Source organism: Gossypium hirsutum, chromosome D12, assembly GCF_007990345.1.
Source record: "Gossypium hirsutum isolate 1008001.06 chromosome D12, Gossypium_hirsutum_v2.1, whole genome shotgun sequence".
Lineage (NCBI taxonomy): Eukaryota > Viridiplantae > Streptophyta > Magnoliopsida > Malvales > Malvaceae > Gossypium > Gossypium hirsutum.
The window spans coordinates 37,231,206-37,250,222 of record NC_053448.1 but is presented as its reverse complement, the minus strand read 5'-3'; the positions used below and the strand labels follow the sequence as shown (position 1 = coordinate 37,250,222).

Below are 19,017 nucleotides of genomic sequence, written 5' to 3'. Positions count from 1 at the left end.
TGGTCCTACAGGACAACATACAAGACACCTTTAGGGATGTCACCCTATAGGTTGGTCTTTGGGAAAGCCTGTCATCTACCCTTGGAGTTAGAGCACAAAGCTTACTGGGCTCTCCAACAACTCAACTTGGATTTTAAGTTTGCTAAAGAGAAACAAATGCTCCAACTCAACGAGTTAGAAGAATTTTGAATGTTCTCATACGAGAATGCCAAATTACTCAAGGAAAGACATAAGAGATGGCAAGACAAGCACATTTAGGTTCGAGAATTTGAAGCAGGTCAGCAAGTCTTGTTATTCAATTCCAGATTAAGGTTCTTTCCAAGTAAGTTAAAATCATGTTGGTCTGGTCCATTTATGATTCACCAAGTTTATCCATACGGAATTGTCAAACTTCAAAGTAAGGGAGGGAATTTTCGAGTTAATGCTCACCGGTTTAAACATTACTGGGGGATAAAATTGAACGGGATCAAATCTCGTTCATTTTATCAGATATTTAATTTTTCTTGGTTTTCTTTTTAAAAAAATGATTTAGGGTATATTTTCGGGATTAGTATGTTTAAATAAATTCTGTCTAAGGGATTGGAACTTAAGCGAGACCATTTGTGACTCCTCCAATCTTTCCTGTGAATTAATTTTAACATAGTCTTCCGAGAAATTATCCCCTAAATGGAAAAATAAATTTTTAGTTTTTAAATAAAAGGGTCGATTTTGATCCAAGTTTTAAATTGCAACTCAATTTCAAATTTTCCTTAAGTCTAGGTACTTAATTGAATTATTTTCAAAATTTGGTTGCTCTTTTTGTAAATATTTTCAGAAGGCATCTAGAATAAATATTTTTAATTTAATAAATAAGATGATAATCATTAATATATAATTATATCCATTATAATATATATTAATTATTATCAACTTTGCATAGAATTAGGATTAGTTTAAATTTGATCATATTTTATTTAATAAGTTTTTTTAATAAATTAATAGCAAATAATAATTTAATATACATTATATTAAATTTTGTTAACTTTATGTAGAATTAGAACTTAGAATATTTTAATTATTAATTTGTTCTAGTAATTCTAATTAAACTCCTACTCCTTCCACTATAAATTTCACCCACCTTTTCCATTTTTTTCACTCATCCCTCAATTAAGTCCTAGCATCCACAACCCACCAAGCACCAAATCACCTAGTGCCAAACTCTCTAGCCTGAACACAACCCAGCTCCACTCGGCACCCTTACCCATTTGGCCAGCAGCCCCCATGCACAATGTGCCCACTAGCAGCCGCTCCATGTCACTGCACCTACCACCCGTTCAGCTCCAGCAGCTCGCCAAGCCTGCTCAACGCACCTACTTGCTGACCACTTCCCTACATCCGCGCGGCACACGCATGCCCTGCTGCTCTTTAGTGTGCCGCTGCTGCCTTGCTACTCATACCACACCATCAAGACACCCTACAACCATCCCTAAACCAACCTCTTTTACTTTAGATTTATTTTCTTTGAGCTCTTAACTTTTATAAAAAGGTGGTAAGATAAATTTTTCTCCTAAAATTTCAATTTTATTTATTATTGAATTATTAATATTTTTACTAATTAAATTTTTAAGAAAATATTTGTTCTATCTTATGATCAGGTTAATCATGTCTCGCAAAAGAACTCGAGCCTCTGCCCAAATTGACGAATCAGAAAACAAATTCCACTATGAAGAAGCCAAAGTAAGATAAGAAAGCATTTTCTAGAATCAACAGATGCATCCAGAAAAAGGCTTTACACTGAAAGAAAACAATTATATTGATTTCAGGGCGCACATTCGTCAAGTTGCTGAAGCTCTCAATTGGGAGTTGTTTTGTGAGAAAAGACCTAGTGTGGATGAAAAGCTAGTTCGTGAATTTTATGGGAATTTAATCTTAAGCGAGTTGACGGAAGTTTCTGTTCGCAGAATCAAGGTACCAATAACCTCAAATGTTATTAATGAATTCTTTGAATTACCTGATTTCAAAAACAACAAATATTTTTCCTTGATGAGCAATATTGAGTCTGAAAATCTATAAAAATTCTCGAGGAACTTACAGTTCTAAGTTCTAAGTGGATTGTGTCAAAGCAAGGAATTCACACTTGTTGTAGAGAATATTTGACACCACTAGCGAAGGTATGGTTCTATTTCATTCGATTCAGCCTTATGCCTATTTCACATGGGACTACAATTTCATTAGTGTGAATGGTCTTATTATACTCGATTTTAATTGGAAAAACCATTGATGTGGGAAAAATCATCCTGAGAGAAATACGAAATTATGCCACTAGACATTCTGCCCCAGCTTGCTTCCCCTTTACGAAAACAATTTTGTGCTTGAAAACTAAAATTCTTGCAAATGTAAAGAAGACAGGTTAAAGCTAGGGCACAATCACAAATTGGGACCTCTACCGAATAGCCAGAGACTCTGTTCTATAGCAATGAGTTGAAGAAAGCTAGGATCCTGAAGTAGAAGAAGATCCAACAGAACCAGAAACCGAAACTAATGTTGCAACTTCAATGTTCAGAACTCAATCACCTCGCCCATATATTTGAGATGGGTTGTCAAATTTGATGGACATAATGCAACATATGTAGTGGCAGCAACAAGCTTACTGGAGATATTCAATAATAAGGGATGACTCAATGAGAAGCGCTCTTACAAAAATATACAATGACCCATTTATTTTTGTGCCTGAGTCTCCATATTTCATATTTGAACCATGAGTCCACTATCGAAGAAGGAGCGAAGCGATTCATGCAAAAACAAAGATGATGAAGCAAAACATGAGTCGAATTCGGAAGGATCTGCAAATAAATAAAAAAAATGGATCTTGACTTTATTTTATTTTCGTTCTTAGGTTATTTAGTATATTAGGATTAGGATTTGGATTTGTTAGGAATTTTTATTTTCGCATAATAAAACAAGACGTGAAAATCATAAATAAAAATGAACAAGTTGCAAAGTTAAAAGTGTGGCAATAGGTATATACATGTCTAGGATTTGATCTAGAAAGAGCTTAGTACTTAAGCAGTCAAATTGACTCACCTCCTTTTTTCTAGAATCCTACTTGGTGTATAGTATCTATTCAGTTTTAACAATGAGGACATTGTTCATCTTAAGTAGGGGGACCGAAAAATTGAAATTATTTCCACTTAGAATAAATTTTTCTTTAAATTATGAGTAGGATATATTTTGTTCAAAAATTTGAAATTTTGTTAAGTATGCTAAACTTCAGCATAAATAAAGTTTGATTATTTGAATAATTGTTATGTTAGCTTAATAATGACATAAATGTATTTTTAATAAAGCATGCAAATCATACCATAAACTTTTTCGTTCCTTAGGAAAGTTAGGCATGCATGAAAGTTTAAGTCTTTAGAATTGAATTAGTAGTTTCTCGAGGCGAAATCCTAGGAAGCATGGAATGTTGAAAATGATTTAGGCAACTTTTGTTTGGATCGTTTGAGCCTTTCAAGCCAACCTTGATGAAATTTTATCCCTTGAAACTCAACTTTGAGACTATATGGCCTAATTTTATTTGAACCCTCGCAATATCTTGCCATCACTTCTCTCTTAATTATCTTTAAATTGTCTCAAACACTAGACTTAGTACTATTCAAAATATTCTTTGAAAATAAGTTTGGGGGAGTTGAAAAAAAAGTATCAAATGCTCAAAAAAAAAGAGAGCATATGTACTCGAAAGAAATAGATGTACAAAAGAGCGTGTGAAAGCAAAATAAGTTGGTATATTGAAGGTAATTATTTCGAAGGTCTGATTCAAGTTGAGTTTAGGGTTTTTAGCCTAAATTTATCTATCTTTTACATACCCCTAGCCTAGCCACGTTACAACCTTGTTAAAGACCTATTGATTCAAGTTTCTATGCTACATAGATTAGTGGAGAGAAATTGCTATGTTCAACATATAAAGGCATAAGTTAAACTTAATGATTGCAACTTAATCTTGAATAAGGGAATAAAATCAAATTGGTAGGGATTTAACATGTCTTTATTAGGAAGCATTTAGTCTATTTTTTCTATCATAAGAATGATTGAGATTAATTTGAATGATATTAATTTGAATGATATGTATACATAAGTAGCATAAATATCAAATTTCTTGTTTTTGAGCATAAGTATACCAAATTCATACTTTTGGGAAGAATGTTGTTCTGAAGGAATGTTTCAAAAGTGTTTCTAAGAAATTCTTTTCAATTTGTGCATTACTTGAGACGAGCAATTGAATTAATTTAGGGGGTGTGGAAACACGAAAATATACACACTTTTTCATGCCATTTTTCACTCAAATTCATGCAGTTTCAGTAAAATTCTTGTCGAAAAATATATAATTATTATAAAATAAATATTTTGTACTTAAGTTATTAACATATTTAATGTTAATTAATTTTATAATTAATTTTGATTATTTTCGACAGATTTGCATAAAGGGCGAAAAACGGCCCGATAGACACTACTAGAAGCACAAAACCAAGTAGCAATTTTGAAGCATCAAGGCGAAACAATTTTTCAGCATAAGACGGTCCAAATTATGTGTATTAATTCATAATATAATTAATTTTAATTTTAATCCAATTTAATTTGGATTAAATAAATTATTATTAATTAATTATGAAAAGTGGTCCAGTTGAGCTGAACAGAGAAAAACGAACCAACCGAGCACTATACAACGTAAAACCGTCCCACATGCTAACCCAATTAGCTTTCCTGGCTGATTATTTGGCTTGCAAAATGGCCCTTAAAGACTTCTTCAAATTGCATTCAAACCCCTCTACTATTTATGCCTTTTTAGATTTGCCCCTACCTTAATATAGCAAGTTTGAAAACTTCAAACTTGCCACATGTGTGGCCGGCCATAGGGGGACTCTATGGCTACTGATTTTTGCTAATTTTGGCAGCCATCTCAACCTATAAATACCCCATTGGCTACTCACTTCAAACAAATCTCAACATGTTTAATCATGTTGAAATGTTTAATTTAATTAATATGTTTTCTCTTAGATGGTCATGTGGTTTACCTGGATTATAAAATGGATGTTCAGTGGGCTGAGGTGAAGGCCTTGAGAGAGAAGATATTGCTTGAGCGCGTAACAGTAATGTTGCAAGGGCCATCTTTGAGATCGACTGTGCAGGATTGGTTAACCAATTTAAATTTCGTAGAAAGGATATCTTGATTTTTGGATTTCGATTGATGAATATTTTCAATTTGTTGGATTCTTCCATTGAGGCTGTGATTGAGTGGGTTGCTCGCTTGAGTAATAGGGTGGCCGATGGCTTTTGTAAACTTGCTATTGATAAACATTATACTTTTTCTTTTAACATGGAGTATCAGAGCGATATCCATGGGGTTGTACTCGCTGATGCTTGTTAATATTGAGGTAGTGGCTTTCAGTCCCATTTTGATAAAAGAAAGAGGGTTAGGAAATCATATAATATCACATTTATCAGAAAATCACACAAACCATTCATGTTATCACATATCTGAAAGTTCAGAATCACTTACTCGGAATCCTCCTTTTTAACGGATTTGATCTATCCATTTAAATACTTAGTGTATTCATCCATTTTCACGTTTTAGAGTTTTCTTGACGAATATTCAATATTTTCACATTTTTACAATTAACAATAAATTCATATATTTTGATAAGATAAATCCCCACACATGATTTCCTGAATTCTGATGATATCGATTTTGTTTCTGATTCTCAAGGAAGAGATCAATCCTTGAATCTTAATTTAAACCAAATTTTGTATCATTTCAGAATAATTTTTTTTAATAAATAACTCTCTTTTTAGTGATTAAGTAAAATACTTACTTAATCATTTGTCTAAATGCACTCTTCTAAAATGTGGAGTATGGATTCAGGATTTATGAATATTACTTCATGAATACACAATAAATCGTAATGTTAATAACGTCTAGAAACACGAAAATATACACACTTTCTCATACCCTTTTTAACTCAAATTCATGCAGTTCCGGTAAAATTATTGTCGAAAAATATATAAATATTATAAAATAATTATTTTGTACTTAAATTATTGACATGTTAAATTTCAATTAATTTTATAATTAATTTTGATTATTTTTGATAGATTTGCAGAAAGGGCAAGAAACGGCCCGACAAACACTACTGGAAGTAAAAAACCGAGTAACAATTTTGAAGCATCAAGGCGAAACAATTTTTCAGCATTAGACGATCCAAATTATGTGTATTAATTCATAATATAATTACTTTTAATTTTAATCCAATTTAATTTGGTTTAAATAAATTATTATTAATTAATTATGAAAAGGGGTCTAATTGAGCTGAACCGAGAAAAATGAACCAACCGAGCATTGGGCAACCCAAAATCGTCCCACATGCTGACCCAATCAGCTTGCCTGGCTGACTATTTGGCTTGCAAAATGACCCTTGAAGACTTCTTCAAATTGCATTCAAACCCCTCCACTATTTGTGCCTTTCTAGATTTGCCCCTACCTTAATATAGCAAGTTTGAAAACTTCAAACTTTCCACATGTGTGGCTGGCCAAAGGGGGACTCTATGGATGCTGACTTTTACTAATTTTGGCAGCCATCTCAACCTATAAATACCCCCTTGGCTGCTCACTTCAAACACATCTCAACTCTTCTCATCTCTGCACTTCTCTGTCATTTTTCTCTCGTTATTTCCCTTCCATTATTCTTCACTCCCTTGTTTATTTCACCTGTTGAAAAAGAGTCATTCATCCACCATTTGGAATAGCATTCAAGTATTCGTAGAAGCCTTAGTTCGATAAGAGCAAGCAGAGAAAGAGGAGTGGAGCAAATTAGTCAAGCCACGAAGAGAACACCGGATTTGATTCTTGTTCCCTATCCTTTTAATTTTTTTGTTGTTATGATCAACATGTCTATGAATATTTATGATGTTCAAATGTATAATTTAATTAATATGGCATAAATTTAATTCGTGTTAGGTTGATTGCATTTCATCTATTTAATTTATTAAAATTGTGTTTGTGTTATTATAGGCCTCGGTAAGATGTTTGTTTAAGTAAAACCATGACTAAGTTATTCTTACATTACAATTGTAAGGTAACTAATGAATTAATTATTTAAACGGATTGAAATTGTAATTAATTGACATAGTACTTAATCAGTGCATGTTTAATCATCTAACGTAGCTGACGATTAAATTAGCAGCGATATCTAACGATACATTAGCCTTGCATAACTTGCAAGATTATTGTGATTAAACTATTTCAAGGCAGAAATACATTGTTACCTCACGTAATCTTTTATGTGCTTATGAGATTGAATTAATTGTTTGAATTGGCATAGAGATATGAACAAGAAATGATTTTGATTTCATAAGTATGTATGTGCATTAACACATTTGCTTATTAAAATTTGTTTAATCGGTTGAATCGAAATAGAAATATAGTCAAGAGATAAATAGATTTTGGTAGGTAAGTACGTTCATAAGTTAGCAAATTACCGAGTTGCCGTGTATTTATTCGTAACAACATGAACATGAGTTCAATAATTCTAAGTTAAGAAATGTAATTAATCAAACACAATTATGTCATCTTGATTAAAATCATCGTTTGAAATCGTGCATTGAAAATTTTATTTATTTTTATTTATTTTACTTAGTTAAAAATCTTAGTTTTCAATCACCTCCTCAAATCAAAATATTTTTCTTCACTAAAGTGTTTTAAACTGCATTCATAAATAATTCTTTTCACAGTCTCCGTGGGTACGATAACTCGACATTTACTTGTCACTTTATTACTTGTTGCGATTGTGTACACTTACACATTTCTGTCGTTCAAACGTCCTAATCAAGTATAAAAGCAAGAGAATATATTTTGATTGGTGGATCTTCAATACTTTGAAATATCGAAAGGGTAGGGCTCAACAATTTCCCATGATAAACTGATTAGGGAGGAGGATTCGCAACTAAACAAAATATAACAAAAATATTGAGAAGATAGATTAGAAATAGGGCATGAATAAATCCCTTTTAAGATAAAAGTTCTAAAATTGAATGATTTAGAAAATTGATTACAAGTATAGGAGGAGAAAAGAATGAAAAACGAAGAAATTTGATGTTGGATGGTGGTGGCGGTTTAGCAGTGGTGTTGTAGTGGTGAGGTGGTGGTGAGGTTGGCTGCTAGTGGTGGTTAGGAAGAGGAGAATGGTAGAAAAAGGGTGATTAAATGATAAAACTAAAAGAAAATGAGAGAAAAGGGGAGGAGTAAGGAGGAGGACCACAAAGAGAGGGGAGGAGAGCAAAATGAAAAAAATAAAATAAAATGTAAAGCATGTGTCTACATGCATTGGATGACATCAACTAGGAAATTGAGGGTATAAATGAACAAAAATGGAACTTTGAACATGAAAACAAGGAAAGAATCTTCCCAAGCATGACAACTAATGGGTTGGACAGCAAGGGTGTTGACTTCATGCAAAAGTTTTCTAAAAAAATTAATTAAAATGTTGAAAGTGTAGGGGCTTGATCTTAAAACCTTTTGGAATCAATTTACTCACTTAACCACTAGGCTACTTGAATTATTTATCATGCACTAGTGAATTAAAATAAATAAAATATGGGACGCGATAGATTCTGTAGACCAGCTGCTTCGATGGCAAGCTCTAATGGTTGAGGAATGGTAAGCAGTGTTTGCGATTATTGTGGTAAAAATCATGGTGGAGAATGCATGAAGCGTTTAGGGGTGTGTTTTAGATGTGGATCCAAAGATCACTTAGTTAAGGATTGTCTATCTAAAACTGAAGCGAGCATAGAACAGTCTGTCCGAGGACCTCAAAAGTTTCAGCAAGTGACTAGATTAGGAAAGACAGCAAAGTCTGGTTCACTGCGGGGAGCACCGAGGGAAAATGTTAGTAAGCTAAATTCTGGAGTGTCAACTCTAGCTTATGTGATGAAAGCAGAAGAGGATATTGATCTACCTGAGTTGATAATGAGTAAATTTCCTTTTCTTGGAAACAATATTTATGCTTTGATAGATTTAGGGTCTACACATTCATATATTTGTACTAATGTTGTAGAGGGCCTATGTCTTGAAGTAGTATATTCTGAAATTGATGTGTTAGTAACTAATCCTTTGGGTCAGAGTACTGTGGCAAATAGGTTGATAAAGAATTGTCCATTGGTATTTGGTAAGTATATATTTTTGGCAGACTTTTTATTAATGAGCTTTCATGAATTTGATGTTATTTTAGGGTTGGATTGGTTAACAAGACATAACATTATGGTTGATTTTCGTGAAAGAGTTGTACGTCTGATAACTATTGAGGGTAAGGAGCTATTGGTTCCTGGTATACAGATTGTTCTGGAGAATAGAATAGTCTCTACTGTGTCTACTAGAAATATGATTGTTAATGGTATAGAGAGTTATTTGGATTATATCATGGATTCATATAAGTTAAGAAAGGAAATTAATCAAGTCCCTATAGTAGGAGAATTTGTAGATGTGTTTCCAAGGAAGCTTCCTAGAGTGCCACATGAGAGAGAAGTAGAGTTTTCGGTTGAGTTAGAACCTGGAACAATACCTATTTCCTATAATCCTTACAAAATGGCCCCGTTAGAACTTAAACAACTAAAAGAGCAGTTGAAAGATCTGTTAGATAAAGGTTTTATAAGATCAAGTGTATCACTGTGGGGTGCGCCATTCTATTTGTTAAAAAGAAATATGGAATGATACGCCTATGTATAGATTACCATCATTTGAACAAGGTAACCATAAAGAATAAGTATCCTTTGCCCATGACTAAATATTTGTTTGATCAGTTATTCGGGGCTACAGTTTGCTCCAAAATTGATTTGAGGTCTAGATACAATCAGGTAAAGATTAAGGGTGATGATGCGCCTAAGACAACCTTTCAATCAAGGTATGGTCACTATGAATTTTTGGTAATGCCTTTTAGTTTGACTAAACGCCTACCATGTTTATGGATTTAATGAACACAGTATTCCAACCATATCTAGATCAGTTTATAGTGGTATTTATTGATGATATATTATTTTATTCTAAGAATGAGGATGAGCATAAGGAACATTTGAAAATTGTGTTAAAAACTCTGCATGATAATCAGTTGTATGTTAAGTTCAATAAATGAGAGTTTTGGCTGAAAGAAGTACATTTTCTGGGACATGTTATTTTTGCTGATGGTATTAAAGTAGATCCTGCCAAGGTAAAAGCAGTACTTGAGTGGAATCCACCAAAAAATGTATTTGAAGTTTGCAATTTTTTGGGATTAGCAAGGTATCATAGAATATTTGTGAAAGGATTTTCAATATTAGCATGACCACTTATTCAATTATTGAATAAGAAAGAAAAGTTTGTGTAGAATGATGAATTTTCAAAAGAGTTTTGAGAAATTAAAAATAGTTTTGAATAAAGCTCTAGTATTAGCAAAGCCAAAGTTTGGTGTAGAGTATATAATTTTTACTGATGCATCTTTGAATGGGTTGGGATGTCACATCCCATGTTTTATTTATTTTCTTGCTAAAATGAAGAAAAAAGTGAGTAGTAGAGTGGTTAAATGTTTGATTAAAATCCTGTAGGTTCTAAGTTCAAGTCTCCTCATTAACACCTTTTTTATTTAATTTTTGTGATTTCCCCATGTTCTTAAAGCCTCCTTGCCGTCCAACCTTGCTTACCATAAGAGGGGAAGATTCTTTCTTTTTCTTTTGGTTAACATACCTTATTTGTGAAGACCATGATCCCCTTTTCACTCCTTTGTTCCCTTAACTTACCATTCTCCTTATTTTTTCCCATATGAATGGTTTATTGAACCTAGACAAGGTTGACCACACTTTTGCCATCCATTCTCTCACTCTCCCCCTTTCATTGCCACACCAACCTTTACTCCTCCCCATTTTCTCTCTTTTCTCTCTTTCGTTTAGCTCTCAACCTCTCTTTTTTACTTTACTTTCTTTCTCTTCCACCAGTTTTAGCTTCACACCACCATCACTTCCCCAACGAACCATCACCTTGCCACTTATAATAGCTCGCTTTTTCAGGGTATCAGAAATAGTGGTTTTGGGACCACAATTCCAAAGTGTTGGTCCTTAAAAATAAATCATTTAATATTTATGAGATCATTAGTGTCATATTAAAAAATTTGGTTAAGAAATTTTATCGTTTAGATAATTAATTAAGTAAAAAGGACTAAATCGTAAAAGTTGAGAAAACTAATTTCTATTAGTTAAAGTTATTAAATAGTTATAGAAAAGTAAATTAAAGGACTAGAATGGTAATTAAATAATTATTTCTCATAGTGGATAGTAATGGGCTTATAATTGTTGAAATTTGAATGGAAATAATAAGGGCATAATAGTAATTAGGTTAATAAATGAATTTAAAATAAAACATGATGAAATTTTCTAGTCCTGTAACAGTCCGATTTTGGGACTAGTCAGAACAGTGGTTTCGGGACCACAAATTTGATGAAGAAAAATTTATTTTTTGTTATATTTTTATGGTTTACAATTTCACGGAAAGATTTCGTGAAAATTTCGTTCGACAATTTCGACGTTTGAGCACTCAATTTAGTCAAAAAGACTAAATTGTAAAAAGTTTAAAAGTTAAGTTCTAGAAGCTAGAGGTGTCAAATTGTTATGAAATTTTAAATGGGAGGTCCTTAAATGGTAATTAGACCATTGGTTATGCTATGGACAAAAATAGACATGGTTAGTAAGTAAGCTATTTAAGAGCATTTTGGTAAAATGCCTTAATTAATGAATAAAGACAAAATAACATGAAATAAGCTATCATTTTCTTCAATTCTTTTCTCCATGGCCGAATGTAGCAAGGGAACACCATGGCTAGGGTTTTTTTATCTTCCAAGCTTCATAGTAAGTCCGTTCTAGCCTCGTTTTTATTGTTCTTTATATTTTTAGAATCCCGGTAACTTGCTTAAGCTATTTCTATCATTAATTTGAGCTAGAATTTATGTTTGAAAAATTACCCATAGATGAAAAGTGTGAAGTTTGATGTTTCATGATAGACGATGAAGCTTAGAATTATGTTAAACGATTTTTGCTAAGCGATTTTCAGCGAAAACGAGTGAAACAACATAATTGGTAAAAAATATTATTGTTCATAAGTGCACTTTAGAGCAAGAATTCAATGTTGCTATAGAAAGAAAAAATGTTTAGCATGTCATAAAACATAAGAAAAAGGAATAAAATTTAATTTTCGAGCCTAGGGGTAAAATCGTAATTTTGTGAAATTTTAGGGGCAAAAATGTAATTTTTCAAAAATGTGATTTTTGGACTGGATTGAATAATGTGAGTGTTAAGTAAGTTTTTATGTAAAATATTGCATTGTTTTAATTTTATTTAATATATTGTTGAGATATGATTGAATATTGAATAAATATTTGATGTAGATTATAAAAATGTGGTTAAGTTTGAGAAAGGTGGTAAAATGTTGAAAAATGAGGTTCTCGGTTGAACACTCAAATTAGACCAGAATACATTGACTGTAAAAGGGGTCGCTAAGTGCAGATTCCCCGAGGGGTTGCTAAGTGTTGATTCCCCGAATTGTTGATTCTAAAGGTGGTTGCTAAGTGTTGATTCCACCGTATCCTTGATTGTGAGAGGGGTTGCTAAGTGCTGATTCCCCGAATTATTGATTCTAAAGGTGGTTGCTAGGTGCTGATTCCACCGAGTAACGGTTAATATTCTGAAGTGTTCATCGGGGAAATTGGACAAGTGAAAGTACATGTGAAATAAGTAATATTACATGATGAATATTGGGTTCGGTATTTAATCGACCCTTGAGTAAAATGAAATGAAGTAAGTGAAATTATGAAAGAATAAATTTAGCAACAAAATAGTTTTGGACAACAGCAGTTGTGTGAATTTGAAAAATCACCAAAAATGGTGGAAATTGAATTAGAGAGTGAATAAGATATTAAATTAAAGCTTAATGAGTATATTTTCACATAAAAGAGACAGAGCAAGCAAACGAGTTATAATTTTTGAGATATTTGAATTTTAGTGAGGCAGGGTCGGATTGATTTCGGAATCCCCTATTTTGACTTTGGAAAATAATTAAAAAATTGTAAAAAAATAATTACAAGTTATAATTTATATTTTTAGAATTCTTAATGAGTCTATTTTCAAATGCAACAAACGGAAATATCATTCGAATTATGTACAATGAGATAATTCATTTTTAGTGAAGAGAGGTCAGAGATGTTGACCAGTGAAACAGGGGTGACTTTAAAGAATAAAATGTACTAATTGGCTAAGAAAAAAATTATGAAAATTTTATGGTAAGAAGATACATGAGTCTAGTTTTTTTAAAAATTAATGGAACTTAATTTGGATCTCTGTAGCTCCAGATAAAAATAATTTAGTGATTGTAACTTGACTAGACAACTTTGAATTTAAATATAAGTGAATAGTGAAATTATGTATATGAATGAATTGTGTATAATTGGTTAAATGTCTGATTATAATCGATAAATGTTGAAATAGGAGTGATGCTTATATTGGTGCATTATTGGTCATGGTAAGCTCATGAGAGAAAATAAAGTTTCATAGCATATGCGTGTGGTATATTTGGAATGAAATGATGTCATGAGTGACTCATGAATTAACTCATGTTGGTAAGTTGATGCATAATTATAGTATTCAAATATATACATATTTGTAATATTTTGCTATGTGATTCGGAAAAAGGGGAATAAATAGCATACTGAAAATTCGGCCATGGTGCTAGTTTATGTTCAAGGAGTGTTTTATGGTATATCTTAAGAAATGGAATGTTATGAATTTTGAGATTTATTTTCTAGTCAAATAAATGACAAATGAATTGATTATGTATTCGTAATTTTGACATATGCTTGGTATATTAAATGTAATAATATATGCTTGAATAAACTTTAAGTATTCGAATTACATGGATTTGATGGTGATAAGATTCGAACATTGAATTCATGAAGCACAGGTGATGTATTATTGTTGTGTGATAGCTTGGTTCTAGAAATTGGTTAGGTAAATGGTAAGTGAAAGCTTTTATGGATATAGAAGAAAATTCAGAGTGAATATGAAATTTAGCTCAATTAAATGATTTCATCAATTAAACATTGTGTATACCAGAATGTGTTAGTGAATTACATATTCGTAAATTGACATTCAAAGTTCAGTTAGTGATATATGAAAATAACATGAAAAGATTTATGGCTGTGATTAATATTGATTTTGACTTAAAGTGGATTCTTCAATATTGGGTTGATTTAATGGATATATTGAGCATATGAATAGGTATGTATTGGGCCTCGTAAACCTTAATTAGTGACTCCAAGATAATAATTTGAAATTTTTTAATTTGGATGAAATTTTATAACTCGATTTAATATGTTTTTAAGTGTATTTATTCTGGTAATGCCTCGTACCCTATTCCAGCATAGAATACAGGTAAAGGGTGTTACAATGTGACATCACCAGATTCGGCCCTAATGTTTAGGCCAGGTTTGGGGTGTTACAAGTCCATCTTCTTCCATCATACTTTCTATCACTGAAAACCATTGCTGAAGGAGAAGGTAGCTTCAGTCTAGCTAGGGTTCTCAGTTGGGTACGTGTTTGATGTCTGTTTTTAGTGATTTTTATGTTTTTTAGTTTGTATTAGCTTAATCTAGCTAACTCGAGGACTAATTTGTAAAACTGTTAAATGTTTTGGATTGTTCCATTGTTGAGTTTCAGTTATTCTTGAAGCTTTATGGAAGTTTTTGATGATTTTAATGTTTAAGGACTAAATTGTTAAAGTCGGAAAATTACAAGGACTTGATATGAAATAATTGCAATTATAGAATATAGTGAGGCCCTTGAATATTTGGCTAATATTGGATTTGAATAAAAATGGTTAAATTGCATGTTTTGGGATTAGGGGCTAAATTGCAGAAAAGTAAATTATTGGGGTAGTTTTGTAAAAATGTCAGAAAGAACCTAATTGCATAAAATGAGTTGATTTCACTATTAGAATTAGTTACTTTAATGAAATTATTGTTAATTGAATGAAATTATTATTTTAGATCAAGAACGAGTGGAAAACCAAGAAAAAGGGAAAATTACAGAATAGTCCCTGTACTTTTGTCATCGTTGTAGTTTAATCTGCTAAGTTCGTTCCGTTTAATTTTAATACAATTTAAGTGCTTTTTATATGAACTTATTGGATGTTGGTTAATGAATTAATGTTTATACATGGAAATTAAATTAATGAGTTATTATTGCATTGATCACTGATGAAATGTCTTTAGCCGGATGAATGTAGAATAGGGTATAATTGGCATGCTGATTCTTATTTGCATAGGGTACGAGTCTGGTATGAGATGTGATAATGATTTTTGTATATCCTTTGTTCACAAAATATACCGAGGTCCTGCATTTGTTGCAAACTATCGAGTTATATTACCGTGTTTATCTGGTGTCTTACGGGGGTGGACGTTAGCCTTCGGGCTAGGCACTTGGTGCTGAGATGTGTTATCGGTTGGATTAGCTCGTATGAGCGTCTACTGTGTTCTGGACGGTTAACCATGTACTTGTATTCGTATATCGTTCATCGGGCAATGTTTTATTTGTTAGGAAATTTGCTCATATTATAGTAAATATGTAACTATTTTCTATTTATTTAAATGATGAATAAATAAATAAAGTTAATTTCACATTTCACTATTATGTCTTTTGTATTTATGTCTTTTACATTTTGCATGCATAGAGAAATTGTGACAAGTAAATATTAGCTCATTGATTGTCTATAGTTCAAACTGAAGATAGGTGGCATTGTAAAGAATGTTTACATTGCAAGAAAGACAACTTACTTCAGTAGATAATCTAAATGAGTCTGTAATCCCATAAAAGAATCAAAGTGAGCATTTGATTTAAATACTTAGAAGGATTATTATGTCGTTTACAATTTTAATTGGGGAGATGGCTAGTCTTGGCTATCGGAGCAGTTGACTCAACGAGTAGAGACGAATGATACATTGGACTAGACCCAAGATGAAATAATTTTGAATCCGTTTGTGAATTAATTCACTTGTGACATTCATGTTGTGATTTACCAAAATCTTGAGTTAGTCATTGACCATGCGTATGCAACTCATGTGCTTTGATATAAGTGGAGGCTTATGCTCTAAAGATGATCGAACCCATAGCCGATATGTTGGGTACATGACTTGTGTATGACATGACTTTACTAGCAATAGTGGAATTCATTGGTTTGTCACCAGGTAAAAGCGGAACATTAGGTACCACCAGGATTACTACAGCCTGCCACTATCCATGAGTGGAAATAAGAGCGAGTTATGATGAATTTTATTTTAGGATTGCTTGTGACACTAAGGAAGAAAGACTCGATCTAGGTTATTGTTGACAGATTAAGTATGTAGCTTAACAATTTCAACATCAATATAATTAAGCACAACAAATGCCATTGTCCATGAACCTTAAACCAATCATAACACCAACATCAAGTGCTTAAAAATTCAGTAACTCATGCTCCAATTGATAATCCATTCAATCCAAATTATTCATGCCAAAAGTCTAACGCACAATTTTCCAAAAGCCAATTGCAAAAATGCTCTTGTAAAATAAAATTATTTTTTGCAAATCCAACAAAATAAGATGCGATTAAGTCATTAAAACACTATTTAAAACTTCAATTTAACATAACTAGGAAAATTTACCAATAGTCTTTAAAATCACTCACCTCCACATTTTTTTTTCAAACAAATGTGTGTTGGAGTAGGTAAGTTTGAGCCTCAAATCCGGTTAGCATCATCCTCATCTCGGTGTGAAGCTTTAATGGAGACAAAATATGCATTAGAAACTAGCATTAACATCAAGAAAGTCGAAATTTCACAAGCTATATGGATCTAAATTGTTTCTCTAATCTACCTTATCAATATTGCACAATTAAGCCGAAACATAAAATTCATCAACTAAACGACCTTCTCAGCACCACAAACCACTTCTAAACTCCATTCCTAGTCCATTAACATAATACCTAAGTGTTAATTTCATCTATTAAATCGTCTTAAAATTTCCCGAAAAATCAACTCATCTTCTTGATTAAAAACAAATTTATCAAAATTGATCAACCAAACGAGTTTGATATATTGTTTTATGATTAAAAATATCTTAATAAACATATTTTGAACTTAAACATCCATTAAATCTTGGATTCCAACTCAAAATCATCGATTCACCATTGTTGAGTTCCATGTTCAAGAAAGAAGAAATCAAAACTTGAAAATCTATTTTAATAAACCTAAATAGTAAATAGTGATTGAAACCAACTTAAACATGAACTTAGAGTTGAGAATTACGTTCAATTGATCTCAAATCATCAATTTAGAAGATTAAATCAAGATCCTCGAAGAAATTTTGGATGACTTTTGCTCAACTTTGGAAAACTTTTATGGAGATTTTGGAGAGAATTTTGAGAGAGTAAAAGTTTAGATCTATTCTTTGATATGTGGTCTATGAAAACGAGCAAAAAACATGAGAGAAAAAGCTCTTAATTCGGGTGAAAATGGTGTGCAAAGTGAGGTAGTTGCAGTGTTTTTAAAACTTAAAACCCCCACCAGATTTTCAAAAATTGGGGAAATTGCCATAAGGCAACTCCCTCATTTCCCTTGTTTTACAAAATACTCCTTTCCCACCAAAATTCCAAAAATAAGGATAATTTTCTATAAAACCACTCATACATTTCCCTATTTTGAAAAATGGTCCTATTTAGTTAATATTTTAAATTCTCTCTATTCAACCCCCATTTTAATTTATTTTTCAATTCTAATTAAACCCAAAATATTTATTTTACCCAAAAAATATTTATAACCATAAAATTAATTTTTCTAAACATATTTTATTTTTCCTATTCTTTAAATGATATTAAGCTAACTAAATTTAAAAAATCACTAATAAACTCTAATTTTCACTGGAACCCGGTAAACTTACTCGAAACTACTAGGCCTATTTCCAAGGCCTTACTACTTTCCCCCTCTTAAAAAAATTTGACCTCGAAATATACCTAAATCGAACAAATACGGGTATTGATGCCTCATGATATCTTCCAACTCCCAAGTGGTTTCCTCAGTCTTTTGGTTGCGCCACAAAACTTTCACCAATGGAATCGTCTTGTTGCATAGCACCTTGATTTCACGGTCTAAGATCGCAACAGGTTCCTCCTCATACAAAAGATCAGATCGAAATTCAATCTCCTCAACAAGAACAACATGAGAAAGATATGATCTATACTTCTAAAGCATGGAAACATTCAAGACATCGTGAATGTGCTCAAGCTTAGGCAGCAACATAAGATAATAAGCAATTAGTCCAATCCACTCAATCACATCGTAAGGCTCAATGAACCTCGGACTAAGCTTATCCTTCCGCCCGAACCTCAAAACCTTTGTCCATTGTGAGACCTTTAAAAACACCTTATCACTAACAGATATTCAATATCTTGACATCTCAAGTCAGCATAAGATTTCTGCATATTTGAAGCAGCCTTCAACCGCTCACAAATAAGTTTCACCATGTCCTCGATTTCATGAACCAAATCCAGACCCAAATTCCTCTTCTCCTCCATGTCGGACCAACATAGTGGAGTCCTACACTTCCTACCATAAAGTGCCTTAAACGGAGACATTTGAATACTTCTCTGGTAACTGTTGTTGTACACGAACTCAGCCAACGAAAAATGTTGATCCCAATTACCACCAAAATCAATAGCACAACTCCGAAGCATATCCTCGAGAATCTGGATCACCTTCTCAGACTAACCATTTGATTACAGATGATATGTTATACTAAAGTGAAGCTTCAGACGAAAATCCTCATGCAACGTCTTTTAAAACCTCGACGTAAATCGTGGATCTCTGTCAAATATGATAGAAACTGGAACTCTATGTAATCTGAAAATATCCCTGACATAAAGCTCAGCCAACTATTGAAAATTGT

The 19,017-nt window shown here is 32.4% G+C and overlaps 1 protein-coding gene across 1 annotated transcript; it reads right to left on the bottom strand.

The window, feature by feature from the left end:
• Positions 1 to 16,814: 16,814 nt before the first annotated feature.
• LOC107942057 (uncharacterized) lies at positions 16,815 to 18,805 on the bottom strand. Its single transcript, XM_016875701.1, has 3 exons — positions 18,507 to 18,805; positions 18,086 to 18,306; positions 16,815 to 16,882 (listed from the first exon to the last, which is right to left on the bottom strand). Exons 1-3 carry the CDS (start codon positions 18,803 to 18,805, stop codon positions 16,815 to 16,817), a joined length of 588 nt encoding a protein of 195 aa, XP_016731190.1.
• Between the last annotated feature and the right edge of the window lie 212 nt (positions 18,806 to 19,017).